This window comes from Haliotis rufescens, unplaced genomic scaffold (assembly GCF_023055435.1).
Source record: "Haliotis rufescens isolate VD_foot unplaced genomic scaffold, xgHalRufe1.0.p SCAF_110, whole genome shotgun sequence".
Classification (NCBI taxonomy): Eukaryota; Metazoa; Mollusca; class Gastropoda; order Lepetellida; family Haliotidae; genus Haliotis; species Haliotis rufescens.
Genome location: NW_025963792.1, coordinates 440,969 through 459,969, shown reverse-complemented (window position 1 = coordinate 459,969; position 19,001 = coordinate 440,969). Strand labels below are relative to the sequence as shown.

The 19,001-nt window shown below is 41.6% G+C and overlaps 1 protein-coding gene across 1 annotated transcript; it reads right to left on the bottom strand.

Moving 5' to 3' along the window:
• Positions 1 to 3,298: 3,298 nt before the first annotated feature.
• LOC124144065 (putative serine protease F56F10.1) lies at positions 3,299 to 17,657 on the bottom strand. The gene is made up of 10 exons (XM_048393038.1): positions 17,432 to 17,657; positions 16,426 to 16,610; positions 14,514 to 14,650; positions 12,630 to 12,725; positions 10,775 to 10,907; positions 9,499 to 9,607; positions 8,676 to 8,883; positions 6,676 to 6,769; positions 5,976 to 6,184; positions 3,299 to 3,628 (listed from the first exon to the last, which is right to left on the bottom strand). The coding sequence occupies exons 1-10, from the start codon at positions 17,606 to 17,608 to the stop codon at positions 3,495 to 3,497; spliced, it is 1,482 nt and encodes a 493-aa protein (XP_048248995.1). The 5' UTR covers positions 17,609 to 17,657; the 3' UTR covers positions 3,299 to 3,494.
• Between the last annotated feature and the right edge of the window lie 1,344 nt (positions 17,658 to 19,001).

Sequence of the window (19,001 nt, the reverse complement as noted above, 5' to 3'; positions counted from 1 at the left end):
AGGTCCTGTGTCCTGTTATTCCATTATTCAAGGAAACGAATGATTAGGTTGTGTGACCAGTGGATGTTATTGTTTCATCAGCCGTACCAAGTAAAAAATTAGCAAGAACTGTTAATAGTCAACATATTTTCTATTCAATTTCTCTGAACGCAGTTCTTGGTGACCTGACTGAAAGTGCCTTTGTCTCGTTTTCCGTCGTTCACCGTCCTCAAACATTTTCAACTCAAACTTTACCTTGTAATTAAAACTAAAATTTATCATCTTGTTCCCATATGAATGTCCATGTGCCTCGAAACATCCATGTTCTGTTCTTTGGTGATATTTAGAATAGTGACATTTGATATTGTGACCATGCCCTTATAATTACATTCGCCAGTCTTGGTCTCTAGGACCATGCCCTTATAATTACATTCGCCAGTCTTGGTCTCTAGGAACATGCCCTTATAATTACATTCGCCAGTCTTGGTCTCTAGGAACATGCCCTTATAATTACATTTGCCAGTCTTGGTCTCTAGGAACATGCCCTTATAATTACATTCGCCAGTCTTGGTCTCTAGGAACATGCCCTTATAATTACATTTGCCAGTCTCGGTCTCTAGGAACATGCCCTTATAATTACATTCGCCAGTCTTGGTCTCTAGGAACATGCCCTTATAATTACATTTGCCAGTCTCGGTCTCTAGGAACATGCCCTTATAATTACATTCGCCAGTCTTGGTCTCTAGGAACATGCCCTTATAATTACATTCGCCAGTCTCGGTCTCTAGGACCATGCCCTTATAATTACATTCGCCAGTCTTGGTCTCTAGGAGCATGCCCTTATAATTACATTCGCCAGTCTTGGTCTCTAGGAACATGCCCTTATAATTACATTCGCCAGTCTTGGTCTCTAGGATCATGCCCTTATAATTACATTCGCCAGTCTTGGTCTCTAGGAGCATGCCCTTATAATTACATTCGCCAGTCTTGGTCTCTAGGAACATGCCCTTATAATTACATTCGCCAGTCTTGGTCTCTAGGATCATGCCCTTATAATTACATTCGCCAGTCTTGGTCTCTAGGAACATGTCATCTCCAACTCAGAGTCCGAGTCACGTCATCTCATCAAGTTTGTGCTCGTCGCCTAAACATCATCATCTGGGTCACATGGGTATATATTCTATTTAGTTTATATTGTGAACACATTTTTAAGAAACATATTTCATCAACCGCAATGAGGTGAGGTGAGGTGAGTGGGGTTTAACGTCGCGTCCAAGATTATTGCACTTATATAGCTACGTGCATGTACGTGTGTGTGTTTGTGTGGCTGCTTGTACTAGTCGGGACTGATGCCGATTTATAGTGCTAGCTCACTGAGATACCATGCCGCAGTTTAACATGAATACCCCACTCAGACACAGTATACTGACTCCGAGCAGACAAGTCCTTGTTTTAGCCCCTTAATGCCGAGCGCTAGACAGGGTAACAAAAAGTACCATCTTTTAACGTCTTTTGGTATGACGCGATCGGGGATCGAACCCCGGACCTTCCGCTCTCCGGGCGGACCCTCTATCACTAGACCACGGATGCGGTCTCAACCGTAATGAAATAGCATGTGATATATAATGGGAAATGGCACATTTTTTATTTTCTTCTAGTCATCATGATGGCGCATACAACTTCGTTGCTGTTGACGATAACAAAGGACATATGTTACTAAAGACATGTAACTGAGGACATAGAAGTTGTAGTTTTAGAAAAGCACCTAACTCTGGAAGGTCAACACAGAGGTAAGGCGTATTAGGCTCATATATAGTTGAAACCTTGTGTGAATTGAGCAGTGTGTTTGATTGTTTTACAATATGACATATTACATTAATTTAATACATTACTGCATTTGGTTGAAACGGTATTGCTTGTTCCATAACAGTTTATTTTTTCTCCGTATGTATGCAGACAATACTAAGACATTCTATCTGACCAAAAACTATTGTTCCAGAAAATGCTTGAAAAAAACAGTTATACTTCAGACTGCTTAGTATAAAGAATTTGTCTGTTAAAATGATGACATTGCTGCAAGGTGTTCTTAAAACTATTTATATTTAGACTCCAAGTTTTGATTACAAAATCTCAGTCTGTTTCCATTGCCCAATGTCAAATTGTCAGCCCCTGAGGAGAAGTGGATGTTTTTGTAGACATTTTAACTGTTGACTTCATTTCGAGATGTGCTACAGTGACGAAACAATTTCTGCATCTGAGATATTTAACATATCCATGAAATGGAGTGCAAAGGAAGACAAACCCTAATGTATAAACGTATTGTTTCTGTTACTTGTTTCTTAACTGTAGGGGGGCACGGGTGGCCCAGTCGTCTAAGGGGCCGCGATTCGCTGTGCAGAGTTGCGTCCCTTCGGCACGCCAGACATCTATGATTGTGAGTTCGAATCCCGGTTCGCCCCGATTATGTTTCTAGGTTTGTCAGCACCATACCCGTGCTCGAAGTGGTAAACGTCAGAGACCTGCATCACTTCGGGCTTTCCTCCCACATTAAGCTGACACGCCGTGATATAACTGGAATATTGTTAAAAGCGGCGTTAAACCCAACTCACTCACTCACTCACTCACTCCACAGTTTACATGCGTGTACTGCTATAAGACTGTAGTTACGACAGTGTGCGTGCACGCACAAGTGCCTGTACCTGAAACTCTATAGCAGTCACCGCTGGTAGCGTGTATGTACCGCTGTGTGAATATACATATGCCCCTCTGGTAGTATGCTACTGTTTCACTGAATGAATTAGTGCATGCCATAAGAATTACAGGATTCAGTTGTATCACGTTATTTTGCTTATTCTAGGAAGGTCAAACGTTATTTAGGTCGCAGACAAGTGAAGGATCCTTCTTAGTGTAAATACGGGATTTGGACCAACTATCAGCGGACATAAACTGTCCGGACATAGCGGACATAAACTTTGGCTACCAGGTGCATGTGGAAATGAATCTCAATATTCTCTTTGAAAAATGCATTTTATTTTATTGTATATTCTCCACAAAAATATTAAGATGGTCAAATATCATAGACATTGCATTCTATGTTGATTGTATTTGGACATTTTCAATATATACATATATATACAGTAAACTACGGTTATAACGAACACGCTTATAACGAACTGACGGATATAACGAACTACTTTTTTGGTCCCGATAATTAGCTGTATTATGCTGTATATATGCTTATAACGAACTACGGTTATAACGAACTAAAATTAATAGTCCCTGTGTCGGTGTGTGTGTGTGTGTGTGTGTGTGTGTGTGTGTGTGTGTGTGTGTGTGTGTGTGTGTGTGTGTGTGTGTGTGTGTGTGTGTGTGTGTGTGTTAGGATGGTCATATAACATAAACAAAGAGTCTTCCATGTTGACGATTGGACAGAAATTAATTCAGTAACAAATGTAAGTAATGAGCATGAATAATACGTCGAAAGTAATGAGCAAATCAGTGCAAAGATGTCCGCTTCATCCCACTATGCTGACTGTGGGTCCAGACGCTATCCACTGGCCGATCAGTCGTTGGATCTTTGCCCTGGCCAATGTGACGTCAGCACTTTCCACGGAGGAAGGAACTGCCATGTCCGGGGTGTGGCCACCTCCTACAAGACACGCGATTACACCAAATACACGAGTCTCTTTCTTCAACTCATATTTAAACTATCAACATGGTTTCTGATATTTATTTATTAAAAACTCTTCACAGTATAAGGTCCATGTAAAAATACTATTCATGTAACATGTAATTCGTGTTGTAATACTTTAGCACCTGAAACAAGAAGTTTCTGATTTTTCCTTACTGACCTATTGTCATTTTATATTTATTATTAAAAACTTCACAAGGGTTGTTATGTTTGTAAGAGACTTTGTTGTCTATCATGAGTTACATGTCTATGTATCGGCGTTTAGTCTTTGTTCTGTAGTACTCGTTAATTCAGGCAGCCCAAATAAATTGGTCATTGAAAGTTCCTTTTTTCATATCTTTTTTTAGAATAAAATATAAAATTTAAACGCTAGAGAATAAGTAGTCTCAAGTTGGCGTAAAAGGAAAAATAATGTTGAAAGTTAAGTATGTAAATGGGTCACTTAAAATCAGTTATGACTCCAGGTGCTCGCCGAAAGATGAGCACAGCCTGTCAATCACTAAGGCATCCGGGGAGGTATTCTGTACAGTTAGAACCCAGTTAAGCATCACTTACTATATATTTATATTATATAGCCAATGTTGAAATCGTATCCTGTAATATGTGTCTAACGCAAAGCAGAAAAGTCGTATTTGAATACAAAATTTGTTATATGATTATATGTTTAGCAAGTGTTCAATGTCAATATTAAAATTTATTTTGCCTCAATGGCAACTGCTCCCTCTGCTTCTCATTCAGTGGGAGTCTCATATGACTCCGAGCTTCCATTCAGTGGGAGTCTCATATGACTCCGTGCTTTCATTCAGTGAGAGTCTCATATGACTCAGTGTCTGCGTCCACTGAGAGTCTCATATGACTCCGTGCTACCATTCAGTGGGAGTCTCATATGACTCCGTGCCTGCGTCCATTGAGAGTCTCATATGACTCCGTGCTTCCATTCAGTGGGAGTCTCATATGACTCCGAGCTTCCATTCAGTGGGAGTCTCATATGACTCCGTGCCTGCGTCCATTGAGAGTCTCATATGACTCCGTGCTTCCATTCAGTGGGAGTCTCATATGACTCAGTGTCTGCGTCCAGAGGGAGTCTCATATGACTCCGTGCATGCGTCCATTTGGAGTCTCATATGACTCAGTGTCTGCGTCCAGTGGGAGTCTCATATGACTCAGTGTCTGCGTCCAGTGGGAGTCTCATATGACCCCGTGCTACCATTCAGTGGGAGTCTCATATGACTCAGTGTCTGCGTCCAGTGGGAGTCTCATATGACTCCGTGCTACCATTCAGTGGGAGTCTCATATGACTCTGTGCCCGCGACCATTTGGAGTCTCATATGACCCCGTGCTACCATTCAGTGGGAGTCTCATATGACTCCGTGCTACCATTCAGTGGGAGTCTCATATGACTCCGTGCTACCATTCAGTGGGAGTCTCATATGACTCTGTGCCTGCGACCATTTGGAGTCTCATATGACCCCGTGCTACCATTCAGTGGGAGTCTCATATGACCCCGTGCTACCATTCATTGAGAGTCTCATATGACTCCGTGCTACCATTCAGTGGGAGTCTCATATGACTCCGTGCTACCATTCAGTGGGAGTCTCATATGACTCTGTGCCTGCGACCATTTGGAGTCTCATATGACTCCGTGCTTCCATTCAGTGGGAGTCTCATATGACTCCGTGCTTCCATTCAGTGGGAGTCTCATATGACTCTGCGCCTGCGACCATTTGGAGTCTCATATGACTCAGTGTCTGCGTCCAGTGGGAGTCTCATATGACTCAGTGTCTGCGTCCAGTGGGAGTCTCATATGACCCCGTGCTACCATTCAGTGGGAGTCTCATATGACTCAGTGTCTGCGTCCAGTGGGAGTCTCATATGACTCCGTGCTACCATTCAGTGGGAGTCTCATATGACTCTGTGCCCGCGACCATTTGGAGTCTCATATGACCCCGTGCTACCATTCAGTGGGAGTCTCATATGACTCCGTGCCTGCTACCATTCAGTGAGAGTCTCATATGACCCCGTGTCTGTGTCCAGTAGGAGTCTCATATGACTCCGTGCCTGCGACCATTTGGAGTCTCATATGACTCCGTGCATGCGTCCATTTGGAGGAACATACAATGGTCTTGTATCACTTTATCAGCGGTTATCGGCGGTATTTCAGCTAGTTATCAAAATTACATCAATGTTCGATTGCCGAAATTCTGGAAACATGAAGACGTGCTTAACTTTTTTTTCAGATGTATAGTTTACTGACAAAAAAAAATGTTTGTAATATGTTACTCCATCACCGACGACTAAAACTTACCATTGATTAATATTACATAGGCTTCTGGGTGCGGGTCTTGGGTAAATCCATACTTGGTCCACGGATCAAAGGATCCTTGGGTGTGGATGATGTTGGTAACCTTAATATCAAGTCCGCCATAGTTTGTAATTAATTCGTCATGTCCTTTCATGATCAAAGATCTGTTGAATGATGGGCCGAAGTAGCCTTCACAGATTTTGAGAAAATACCTGGAAAGGGAGGATTCACACCATTAACGTTAACCTTTTTAACATCAAATTGTTGTTAGCGCAGACACATTCAGTGAGCTTTTTATTATGCCCCAGTCAGCAATATATCAGTATTTTTCTGTTTGTTGTTTATATCCCCGTATATGTATAATCCCCATTATCGTGAACTCTCAAGAACAAACGTCTGGTTCTTGGTATCTGTTCTGGCCACAAATCCCAAACTTGCAGATTGTTAGAAGTATTAGAAGTTGATTTGACATGTGCGATATGAGATCCCACCATGTTGGCACTTACTTAGACTAACATTTAGTCTCTGAAATCTTATATTACACAATATCCTTCTTGACTCTAAAAATAAAAAATTTCCCTATGCTGATTTCAGAATAGAGCTAGCTTGAGCTGGCTAGACTTGCTTTTGTATGCATTTCTAGATTATTATTTTTTCATAAAATAAATATATTCCACGGTCATGGTGCAGGACTAGCACTTACTCTTCACTCACAGCTTCTCCGAAGGGCTGATTGCTTCCAGACGAAGGGGTGAACAAACCCATGTGAGTGCACTTTTGATACATCCACTGACGTGCTGCAAAGTGATGAATGGCTTAGGCCATGATGGAAGAACGGGCCAATGGATGCATATCTGAACATCTTTCCTTGAACACTCATATATAACAACATTGTCTTACATAATATTCTATAAAAAATACCAAAGTACAACACAATGTATTCACGTGCTTATATTCTACTCATCAATATTGATACAACACTGATTTATTTGATAACGTTGAAAACCTTCCCACGTTTTATGAGTTTCATACTTAATACAGAATGCACTTCCAAAATCTTGACATATTTGGGGGGAGGTTTCCGGAATGTTTCGAGGATGGATTTAAAGTTGGAGGGTTTCCGGAGGTCGGCCTTTTGCACTCATGTTAGCAATACTCATGTATTTCATCATGTGAGAAGTCCCCAGTTTGCAAGAAAGAAAGAAAAGATAGGCCACTTGTAAGCCATTGGAGTGTCAGATACATTTCAGATCTTTATTTCAATGTTTTCCACAAATTTAACTTTTACATTTCCCGTCGACAAACAAGGGCCCTTATCCTACCTTGTCTCTCGACTAGATATGTTCATAGTTACTTCACATATCTTCGAAAGTCCTCTTCTAAACATAATAACAATACAGTAAACTACGGTTATAACGAACACGCTTATAACGAACTGACGGATATAACGAACCTTCTTTTTTGGTCTCGACTATTTGCTGTTGTTATACTGTATATATGCTTATAACGAACTACGGTTATAACGAACTAAAATTAGTAGTCCCTTTTGAGTTCGTTATAACCGTACTTGAATGTAATTACTTTACAATGGGATATGCTACACGAATGGATGGCTAATCGATTGAGAATATACCACTACAAAAATGGATATTTTGCTTTAAAACAAATCGTTGACTTTTACTATAGAGTTATGTTTGTGCGGAGGGAACAATGCTTTCTCAAGCATTCGGGACGATCCGCATTCCCTTTTCAACGTAGATTTAGATCGGTTTTATTGTCACCCACAATGTTAGAAATGGTTGCGAACATAATCTGCCTCTGTTCGTCAAGAGGAACACATGAATGAAAACAGGTCTCGCAGGGTGAACCACATTAGACTTTTTAAATAGGACTTGAAAAAATAATAGATCATGAGGTCATAATAATCTGAACTGGGCTATCCAAGTGATCTCATCTTCCCGAGGCAAGAGACCTAACTGACTATAAAAGTCCAGTTTCCACCCTTGCCGAACTAGGCTGGGATTATGGAGTTAGATTTTGGCTGGACTAACGAGTCTATGCATAGTCCAATCAAAATCGCGCACCGAAATCGAAATCCGGTTCGTAAAGTGTCATTCAGATTTCGGTCGATTACAGGATTTGCAAAGCATGTGCATCGCCAACTCCTTGTCAACAGACACTTTCCAAATCTTTTCATGTTTTAATCAAGGTGCTCACGTGATTTGATGTACTTCGCGAAGTAAGAACCGTTTTATCACTAAATAGATCTTGATGGTAGATCAGATCGTCTTGACTGGGCGCCACCATTTTGTTTGAAGCAAATGCATGTGATACGAGAAGTGGAATCTGATTGGTCCATATGGGAGAGGCATAGAATGGACATAACTCGTAATAGCCACTGGTGGCGCTACGATCGAGCCCAGGAATTCCAGCCTAGTTCGGCAAGGGCGGAAACTGGACTTTTAAAGTCAGTTAACTCTCTTGCTTCGGGAAGATGAGTGATCTCAGCGGACTGCTTTATTATCATGTATGTTTTCGGATACCTATATGGGGTGGCGGGTAGCTATTGGTCCTAGCCGCCCCAACCTTCTGTTGAGTATTACAAACAGCGGCATAACACCATATTCAATCACTCACTCACTCTTAATCATTGAATTCATTTTACATTATTGAACCTAAGATATGATAGAAAACCGACAATACCTGACAATACATTGCTGTTGCCGTATTTCACATCTCTGCCCAAGTTCAATCTCGCCTCAAATGTCATGTTTCGACATTGACCGTTCATGGCTGTATAATTGTGATAAATGACCTCACCAAAGCGTGCCAATCGTTCTAGCGGCGTCCCTATAGTTTTGTCAGTGAGCACTTTACACACTGAAGACACGTATCGTATTGGCACTGGACTCTGAATGAAAAAAAAGTAATTAAATGACTTCTTCTTAAAAAGGCCACCCATTCAAATTACATTCTGGAAAAAGAAAACTTGACTGTAGGATATAACGACACTTTTAGGTATGGACTTTTACATACACGTTTACACATAAAGGGAATCAACCTCGGACAGGGCGTGTCAAACGAACGCTTTAAAGCATGGTCTACCCAACAAGATAAGAGTGACAGTATTATATACTGTATTCTATTAAATTGAGCATTTTAGTTTTTTGTTTGTTTGTTTGTTTGTTGTTTAACGCCGCACTCAGCAATGTTCCAGCTATATGACGAGTCTGAATAAATAATCGAGTCTGGACCAGACAATCCAGTGACTGATATCATGAGCATCGATCCCCGCAATTGGGATGGATGACATGCATCAACCAAGTCAGCGAGCCTGACCACCCGATCCCGTTAGTCGCCTCTTACGACCAGCATAGTCGCCTTTTACGGCAATCATGGGTTGCTGAAGACCTATTCTACCCCGGAATCTTCACGGGTCTGAGCATTTAGTATTTTCGGGAGAAGCGTAGGGTACAGTTTTAAACCACGTTAATCTAATGACAGATAAAGTTTTTTAACCACGTACCATGACGTTAGCGTCCGTGTTGAACATTGCTGACCAGCCAATCAGATCACGCAGGTACATCATCATATTTTCTACGTCCAGTTTGTTTGAAGCATCGAAGTCACACAACCTGTAGTATAAGCAATATGCCATCACCACATGCACGTATTCATGCATATTCATACTATCCATAATTAACATTGTTAGTTCATGGAACTAGTGAGTGAGTGAGTGAGTGTGTTGGGTTTAACGCCGTTTTTAACAATATTCCAGTTATATCGCGGCGTGTCAGCTTAATGTGTGAGGAAAGCCCGAAGTGATGCAGGTCTCAGACGTTTACCACTTCGGTGAAACCCACGAGCACGGGTATGGTGCTGACAAACATAGAAACATAATCGGGGCGAACCGGGATTCGAACCCACAATCATAGGTTAGCGGCGTGCCCAAGGGACGCAACTCTGCACAGCGAATCGCGGCGCCTTAGACGACTGGGCCACCCGTGCCCACTCATGGAACTAATACATGAGGTTGTAGCGTCTGTGACGCCATTGTAGCGGTACCGACAATATTAGAGTCTTGTTAGAATTCATCCCCAGCAATATTTCTTTCCTTTTAAAACCTACGCTGGTCGTAAGAGAAGCCTTTGTGGATCAGGTGGTCAGAACGTGACAGTGTGAATGTTGCTCACAATATCGTTCACTGGATTGTCCGGTCCCGAGTCAACTTATAAAGAGACCCACGTCATCTAGCTAGGACATCGCTGAGAGAGGCGTTAAACAACACACTAACAGATATACAGACAGACACACACAAACACACACGATTCTTCTGTGTATCAGTCATGGTTGACTAACATTTAGTCTCTGAAATCTTATATCACACAATATCCTTCTTGACTCTAAAAATATATTAAAAATCCCAATGCTGATTTCAGAGTGGATAGAGCTAGCTTGAGCTGGCTAGACCTGCTTTTGTATACATTTCTAGATTATTATATTTTCATTAAAAAAATATATATTCCAAGGTCATGATGCAGGACTAGAATATTTTCCCTGGTCAGACAGGAGTACTTACTAAAGAAATAGTCGTTGTTTATTGGACAATAAAACACTGCAGGGAGAATGAACCGTGAGGTTGAGATATCAACAATATGTACAGCCTCTTTAAGGATGGTGCTAAGCTGAACAAGCTTCTGAAATATTTTCCCGTATTTAAATGAAAATCCCTCAATAGAATCCGATCTCAATGATGTCGCAAGTAGTAACGTGTGCGTGCCTCAATGAGGACATCAGCTCACCTGAAGAGCGACTGCAGTTTCCTGACACCAGCCTCAGTCTTCAGACTAGCCCTTATGTCATCAAAAATAGCAGATGTAGCCTCATAGCATCCTGACTCTGTGCGGAGATCCTCTCCGATAGCAATACTATACTCTGAAATCGTTGACAAAAGATATTTGGGCGTGATGATAACAGAATTCTTCATTCTACGCAAACCCACTTTGAACTTCTATTTTCACCGGATGTGCCCCGTCACTATAGAATAGATCCCAGCAACCTATGCAGGTCGCAATTGGCGTCTAATTGGACCGGGTGGTCAATGACTTCGTTGATGCATGTCATCGTAACCCAATAGTGTGGATATTTGCTCGTACTATCAATAACTATATTTTCTGGGCACTACATTGTTACCACCTACAGGCCGCCGGGTTACATAGCTGTAATATTTAAAAACAAACAAGCGTATAGTTGACAAAGTCATCTATATCCCCCGCCCATTTTAACATGTTATGGTCCCAAACCAGGTAACTGACCCAACATTTCTCTTAGCCCATGTCAAAATAGCTGCAATGGAAATTCTAAAATAAACATTTCTAAAACTCCATAATATCAAATGGCACTGGTTCAGTATGCGCTTTATATATAGACATGCAATGTTTGGCAAGGAAATATTTAACAGTATATTTGTTATACTCCTTAAGTAAACCAATCCTATATTAAAACTTAAATCTAACTTGTTGTCATGGAAACAAACAATAAAAATTTCTAAAAGTGCTTTATATCAAAAGGCACCGGTTCAGTATGTGCCTTGTAGACATGTAAAGTTTTGTAAGAAAGTTTTTAACGGTTTTTTAGTTACGCTCTGGAAACGAACACCACCCCGTAGAACCTAAGTCCAACTTATTGCCATGGAAACGTGAAAGATAAAAATTTCTAAAATTCCTAAATAGCAAAAGGCACCAGTTCAGTATGTGCCTAGTAGACATGCAAAGTTTTTGTTGGAAAGTATTGAATGGGTTTTGAGTTATGCTCCGGAAACAAACTCTACCCCATAGAACCTAAGTCCAACTTGTTGCCATGGAAACGTAAAAAATAAAAATTTATAAAATTCCTAAATAGCAAAAGGCACCAGTTCAGCATTAGTCTGATAGACATGCAAAGTGTCGTAGAGAAATATTTAACGGTTTCTGAGTTATGCTCCGGAAACGATTTCGGGACGCACACACGCACACACGCACACACGGACGGAACCCATTTCTATATCCCCCGCCAACTTCGTTGGGGCGGGGGATAATTAACTTCTAGGGAGCTGCCGGTGTCTTCTATAATCAGAGATGATACATATGGTAAGTGCAAATGTTTATAGGAGATAAGGTTCTCTTTTTTCTTATTTACGCCGCATTCAGCCCCATTACGACAACCATAGTCGCCTTTTACGGCAAGATTAGGTCTTCAGCAACCCATTAAAAAGGCGACTCTGCTTGTCGAAAGATGCGGGATCGGGTGGCCAGGCTTGCTGACCTGGTTGATGAATTTCATTGTATTCCAACTGCGTGGATCGATGCTCATGATGTCAATTACTGGATTGTCTTCATTATATACAGACCGCCGTCATATAGCTGGAATATTGCTGAGTGCGGCGTAAAACAACAAGGAAACAAACAAACATCATCCGGCAACATGGTCAGGCTCGGTGACTTCATTGATTGCGTGTCCTTGTACCCAGATGGCGAGGGGCGTTGGTCATGATTTCAATCACTGGATTGTCTCTACCAGATTCGTGTATGTACATGCCGTCGTCATATATCTGGAATATCGCCTACTGAGGAGTTAAATAAGAAACAAACGACCAATCAAATGAAGAAACATAGTTACCTTTTGCAAACACCGGAGCAGCGAGAGGGGGACTGTCTGCAACAGCTCCAGTAACAAGATGGGGGAACTTGTACCGCAACCACGTTGACATCATACCTACGATTCAACTGAACATAAAAAACTACTTCTCTTTGTGAATGTACGAGTATAAACTGATCCTCATTAGAATTCATTGCCCTTTACGAACCATCGCCGTTAGTCATATGACCCGTGAAGATTCCGGGGTAGAATAGGTCTTCAGCAACCCATGCTTCTCGATAGAGGCGATTAACAGGATCGGGTGGTCAGGCTCGCTGACTTGGTTGATACATGTCATCGTATCCCAACTGCGTGGATCGATGCTCATGTTGTCAATCAATGGATTGTCTGGTCCAGACTCGATTATTTACAGACCGCCGTCATATAGCTGGAATATTGCTGAGTGCGGCGTTAAACAACAAACAGACAAAACAAACAAACAAAAAGAAACATATACAGAGGTATTCCAACCTACGACCATTGATTTCTGAATGACCCAACGAATTGTGGCACCTAAGTCGACTGGACCAACCTTGCACTCCCAAAGGGGAGTGCTACCTCAGAACATCCTTTTTTTAGATCAAACTTCAAATGTGGAGCAAACTAGGTCCATATTTTTTGTCTTCTGGGCAGACCAAAGGAGTTACCCTCGTGAAGACCAGGGTTAGAATTTACAGGTTCCTTTGTTATGTATTGGAGAAAACACGCTCACGAGGTTTTGGTAGACAGAGCATGCCCTGGGGAGAGGGAAAATCCAAGGGGGCGGTTTTTCCCGACCCCCAGGGCATGCTCTGTCTACCAAAACCGAGGGAAAGTGTTTTTCGATGCTTATAAACCGAAAAAAGAAACTTAAAACAACATTTATCAACATTTTTATGTTTCGAACATACTTTCCATGAACCTTAGGAAACGCGCGTAAAATATCTCTTGCTGGCGTACGGATCTTGAAAAGGACATTCTAAAAACCACTGAGGCTTATCAACACCTCTGTAGCCTCGTGGTACACTCACTCGGCTACAGATATGAAGGTTGCGAATTCGATCCTCGGGACTATAAAGAAAACATTTGTCATTTGATTTTACATTTCATTACATGTTACAATATGAACGGAAGTTATATTAATAAAATCCCTGGGATATTATATAAAATCCCAGGGACATTACAACGTCCATGTTTATGAGATTTAACCCGACTGGAAAGTAAAACCTCACAACAGGTTTTAATGCCTATAGAAAGAAGTCTCTTACTTAATAGCGATCCCAATGAATCGGTTTATAAGTCTGGATTATTGCCACTGCAGTACAAAACACCCTGTGCTTGTTCACCGTCCGAGTAGGGGGCACGGGTGGCCCAGTCGTCTAAGGCGCCGCGATTCGCTGTGCAGAGTTGCGTCCCTTGGACACGCCAGAAACCTATGATTGTGGGTTCGAATCCCGGTTCGTCCAGATTATGTTTCTAGGTTTGTCAGCACCATACCCGTGCTCGTGGGTTTCACCGAAGTGGTAAACGTCTGAGACCTACATCACTTCGGGCTTTCCTCCCACATTAAGCTGACACGCCGTGATATAACTGGAATACTGTTAAAAGCGGCGTTAAACCCAACTCACTCACTCACTCACAGTCCGAGTACTGTTAATGCATGTCCCTCACAATCATTTGATGAGTAACATGTTGTTTGACGCCGAAATGCTCCTCCTGTCATATTGTGGCCGAGGAGTAATCAGGTCTGAACCAACGAAACCATGGCACCCGATCCATTAGGTCGCTGTTTAGACACATTTGGGATGCTGAAGACCTATCCTAAACCGACATTCTCACGACGTGAGTAACGTGTCTCTAACACATTACATCAAACTAGCATATTACCTGAATATGATCCACCAAATGAGATCCACTTCGCGTTTGTGAAATTGCGTTCCTTGTTTGTCGCGACGATGAAGGTTGCAAGATCCACCAACGATTGTTCAACGCTCAGGTATTGTAGATTATCAACACTCAAGTTTCTGATGGTGTAAGATGTGATACAATGTATTATTTTGAGAATAGTTAATGCCAAATAGGAAGTAAATGATCCAACATTCAGTGAGAGAGTGAGTTGGGTTTAACGCCGCTTTTAACAGTATTCCAGTTATATCACGGCGTGTCAGCTTAATGTGGGAGGAAAGCCCGAAGTGATGCAGGTCTCAGACGTTTACCACTTCGGTGAAACCCACGAGCAAACCAAGAAACATAATCGGGGCGAACCGGGATTCGAACCCACAATCATAGGTTTCTGGCGTGTCCAAGGGACGCAACTCTGCATAGCGAATCGCGGCGCCTTAGACGACTGGGCCACCCGTGCCCCCTACAACATTCAGTGAACCAGCTGAATGTACTGGAAGAACATGATTGTATTGTTAGAAAAGATGTTGTTTAACCCCTGAATGATTATGTGTCTTGAATCTGTGTCCGAAAACTAATTGCGTCTCCCATCCCTGCTTAACCCAATCCCAACACTTCGCCCAAACACAAAGACACGCACGAACGTACGCACGAACGAACGCACGCACGCACGCCCAAAAGCACACGCACACACAAACACACACAAAGAGACACGCACAAGACACACAGAAAGCTATATGGTCACCTAAGGGCATCACAAATTTTCTGTGATCCATTCATAAAATGTTCACCACTAATTTGCCGTTTACCCTCAATAGAATCTGTTTCGGCAGATGATCGTGATTGACTATTCTCTGCCGTTGACATGTTATATCACCTGTTCACATGGACAAAAGCGACAAAACTCTTCAGAAAATCATGAAACCAATATCTGCCTAACATGAGTCCATTGCACGATTAAATCATGACCATGTCTTCATGAATAACTATTTAATTTGCTTACGAACAGGATTGGCATTGGTCTTTAGCAAATAGTTCTAAAATGTTCCATTATACACTTTTCAAAAATTCATTTAGTCTAGAGTTGTATTTGTCTGCTATCACTATAAACAAATTTCGTGTTGCACTAGCCCAGTTTCGCTGTAGCTCCCACACTCTCCACATTGAGACTGGTAGATACGTTAATACTCCACGAGAGCAGAGATTGTGCAATAGTTGCAACCAAAGATATGTCGAGAATGAATATCATTTTTTATTAATTTGTAACGCTTATGATGAACTTCGTCTTCAGTATTTACCACAGAAGTATTTTGTACATCCTACTCTTGCCAAATTCAATATGCTTATGGCGGTAAACAATGAAACTGTTATTAGAAATGTTGCAACTTTTATATACCATGCTATGAATGTTAGACTCCAAACACTAAGCCTATAACTGTTAATGATGGACCCAATATTGTACCATGGACCGCTGGCCTACACATGTACATGAATAAAGAATTGAATTGAATAACTATCAAACAGTGGTGATATCAGGTATCCTGTCCCACTGGTTGTACCAATCAAGAACACATGCAAAGCCAAGTCGAATACGGGAACATATTTTTGGTAAAAAAATGCGTCAAAGTTGAAACGTCATCCGCATATCTACAATACAACTTCGGAAATATTTACAAAGACCTTGAATACAGCCTTATGAAACAACTTACATTTAAAACTGTGTGAAATCTTCAAGGAAAGAGCAAGCTGGGTTGTATATATCATCAATTTTGAAATGACAGATGCTGTAGCTGAGGGTTATTTCTCGACTTTAAGTGACGGTTGACAGTGGACAATTGGAAAGTCTTAAAACACATTTGTTCATCCAGAAAGCTACCAGTACAATTATGTCACTTACGGTGTTGGATGACTACTTCCATAAAACCGCTGCTCTACAGCAAAGCCGATGGCGTGGTAGGTCTTGGCATACTCTAACCAAGCTCCATTCCCAGTGAATACAGCAGGAGTCAGTTCGGTTTGTGGGCCTATAAACAGGAACACAGGTCCGCCTGCTCTGTAAAACTTGTCGTTGATATAATACCGCTGAAATCATATATACAAACACAGAAATGCAAAGACTTTTATTTGCACGATTAAGCTCGGCATGGAGAAATATTGACATCAAAAGAAGTGAAAAGTCCATCCACTACTCATTACAAAGACTTTTGTTGAATGTTTATTGGGTCAGGATGATAGGATCAACGCAATTTCTTGCTCAATGTCAATACAACTGAATGCAACATTTCGTCAACACATCGCTGGACAGTCACATGTCCATTCACAATAACCAAATGAGTTCTCCTGTTATGTGCGATAACACCCCATCCCACCGCCCTTCCACCAACAACGTTTTCTTCCAAATGTGAATTGGAGGCCTAGCCTACCCAAGTATTTGCCGCCTGTTAAGGTCACACAAATCCCAGTTCGTCTTGCTTTCATAGAGCCGGTACTCAACGGAAGATGTACATGTTGAAATTCACCTTCCGGTTAATATACGAAATTCTCCAATGGTGATAGGAGTAGATTTGAATCAAATGCGTAGTCCATTTAATGTACTGAGACAATCTTGTCTGTGTGCCGTCTGTAGGCATGCTCTGTGTGTACGGTCATCACGAGATGTTTATGCATAATGTAAAATGTCCTTGTGATTAGATATTGCGTTCAGATGCAACACTACGGTACTGCAATGTACACGTCAACGATAGCTACATTAAAACCATTAGTGCTCTTATTCGTGTCGGTAGGAATGGCAGTGCAGCGTAAACCAACCTTTATCATACGTTTCTTGTCCATGAATGCGAAATCGTTGTGTAGCTCAAGAAAATGTTGTCAAAATAGCAGAGAAGACCAGGAAACATGCTCACCTGCTTCCAGTAGCGAGTATCAACCACGTTGAAGTGGTCAAGTTTCTGATGGAACCAGTGTTCAGGATAAGTTGAGGGTGGACCATCCTGATTCGGTGAAACGAGAAACCCATCTGCCTCCACTAGCAAACATGTCGCTACCACAAAAAGACACACTAGGAAAGTCTTCATCCTCATTATCAGACACAATTACTTCTGTTACCTATAGCGACCAGAAACAAGCGTTTATATACTGTTGCAAGTTACGTCATATTGCCTTGTCATTGTTTACTTTAACAGATATGGTGATATAACATAGTAACCTTGCTAGGACACACACGATGACACGCGCTTACTTGACTGCACAGAGTGAATATATCATGATGAATCAGCAGAATTGAACGATTCTGAGTTTTGATGCATGCACGATGTATGTGAACTTTCCTTCTTTTGTCAAGCTGCGATATATGCAATGATGAGGCAACTCATGCGAATGAGTAAATGAACAAAATAAAAACAAATATGTGCGGCTTTTCATGTTATTTACTGACTGTGTGTATAACTGTGTGGTAATATGCATCACTGTATGGTTGTGTCAATCACAGTGTGTTTGTATGTATCACTGTATGATTGTGTATATGACTGCGCGGTTGTGTGTATCACTCTGTGGTTGTCAGCATCACTCTGTGGTTGTGTGTCTCACTCTGTGGTTGTGTGTATCACTGTGTGGTTGTGTGTCTCACTCTGTGGTTGTGTGTATCACTGTGTGGTTGTGTCTCTCACTTTGTGGTTGTGTGTATCACTATATTGTTGTCAGCATCACTGTGTGGTTGTGTGTATCACTCTATGGTTGTCAGCATTACTGTGTGGTTGTGTGTATCACTCTATGGTTGTCAGCATCATTGTGTGGTTGTGTGAATCACTATGGTTGTGCATCACTGTATGGTTGTGTGTATCACTGTGTGTTTGTGTGTATCACTCTATGGTTGTCAGCATCACTGTGTGGTTGTGTGTATCACTCTATGGTTGTCAGCATCACTGTGTGGTTGTGTGTATCACTCTATGGTTGTCAGCATCACTGTGTGGTTATGTGAATCACTATGGTTGTGCATCACTGTATGGTTGTGTGTATCACTGTGTGGTTGTGTGTATCACTCTATGGTTGTCAGCATCACTGTGTGGTTGTGTGTATCACTCTATGGTTGTCAGCATCACTGTGTGGTTGTGTGTATCACTCTATGGTTGTCAGCATCACTGTGTGGTTGTGTGAATCACTATGGTTGTGCATCACTGTATGGTTGTGTGTATCACTGTGTGGTTGTGTGTATCACTCTATGGTTGTCAGCATCACTGTGTGCTTGTGTGTATCACTCTATGGTTGTCAGCATCACTGTGTGGTTGTGTGTATCACTCTATGGTTGTCAGCATCACTGTGTGCTTGTGTGTATCACTATATGGTTGTGCATCACTGTGTGGTTGTGTGTATCACTCTATGGTTGTCAGCATCACTGTGTGCTTGTGTGTATCACTATATGGTTGTCAGCATCACTGTGTGGTTGTGTGAATCACTATGGTTGTGCATCACTGTATG

Excerpts from the sequence above, each read along its gene's own strand:
- LOC124144065 (XM_048393038.1), bottom strand. The coding sequence starts at position 17,608 with ATGAGGATGAAGACTTTCCTAGTGTGTCTTTTTGTGGTAGCGACATGT. Across the intron at positions 14,651-16,425 it reads GGAAGTAGTCATCCAACACC|AAACTTGAGTGTTGATAATC; the intron begins GTAAGTGACATA and ends TTACACCATCAG. Across the intron at positions 9,608-10,774 it reads AAACTGCAGTCGCTCTTCAG|GTTGTGTGACTTCGATGCTT; the intron begins GTGAGCTGATGT and ends CTTATACTACAG.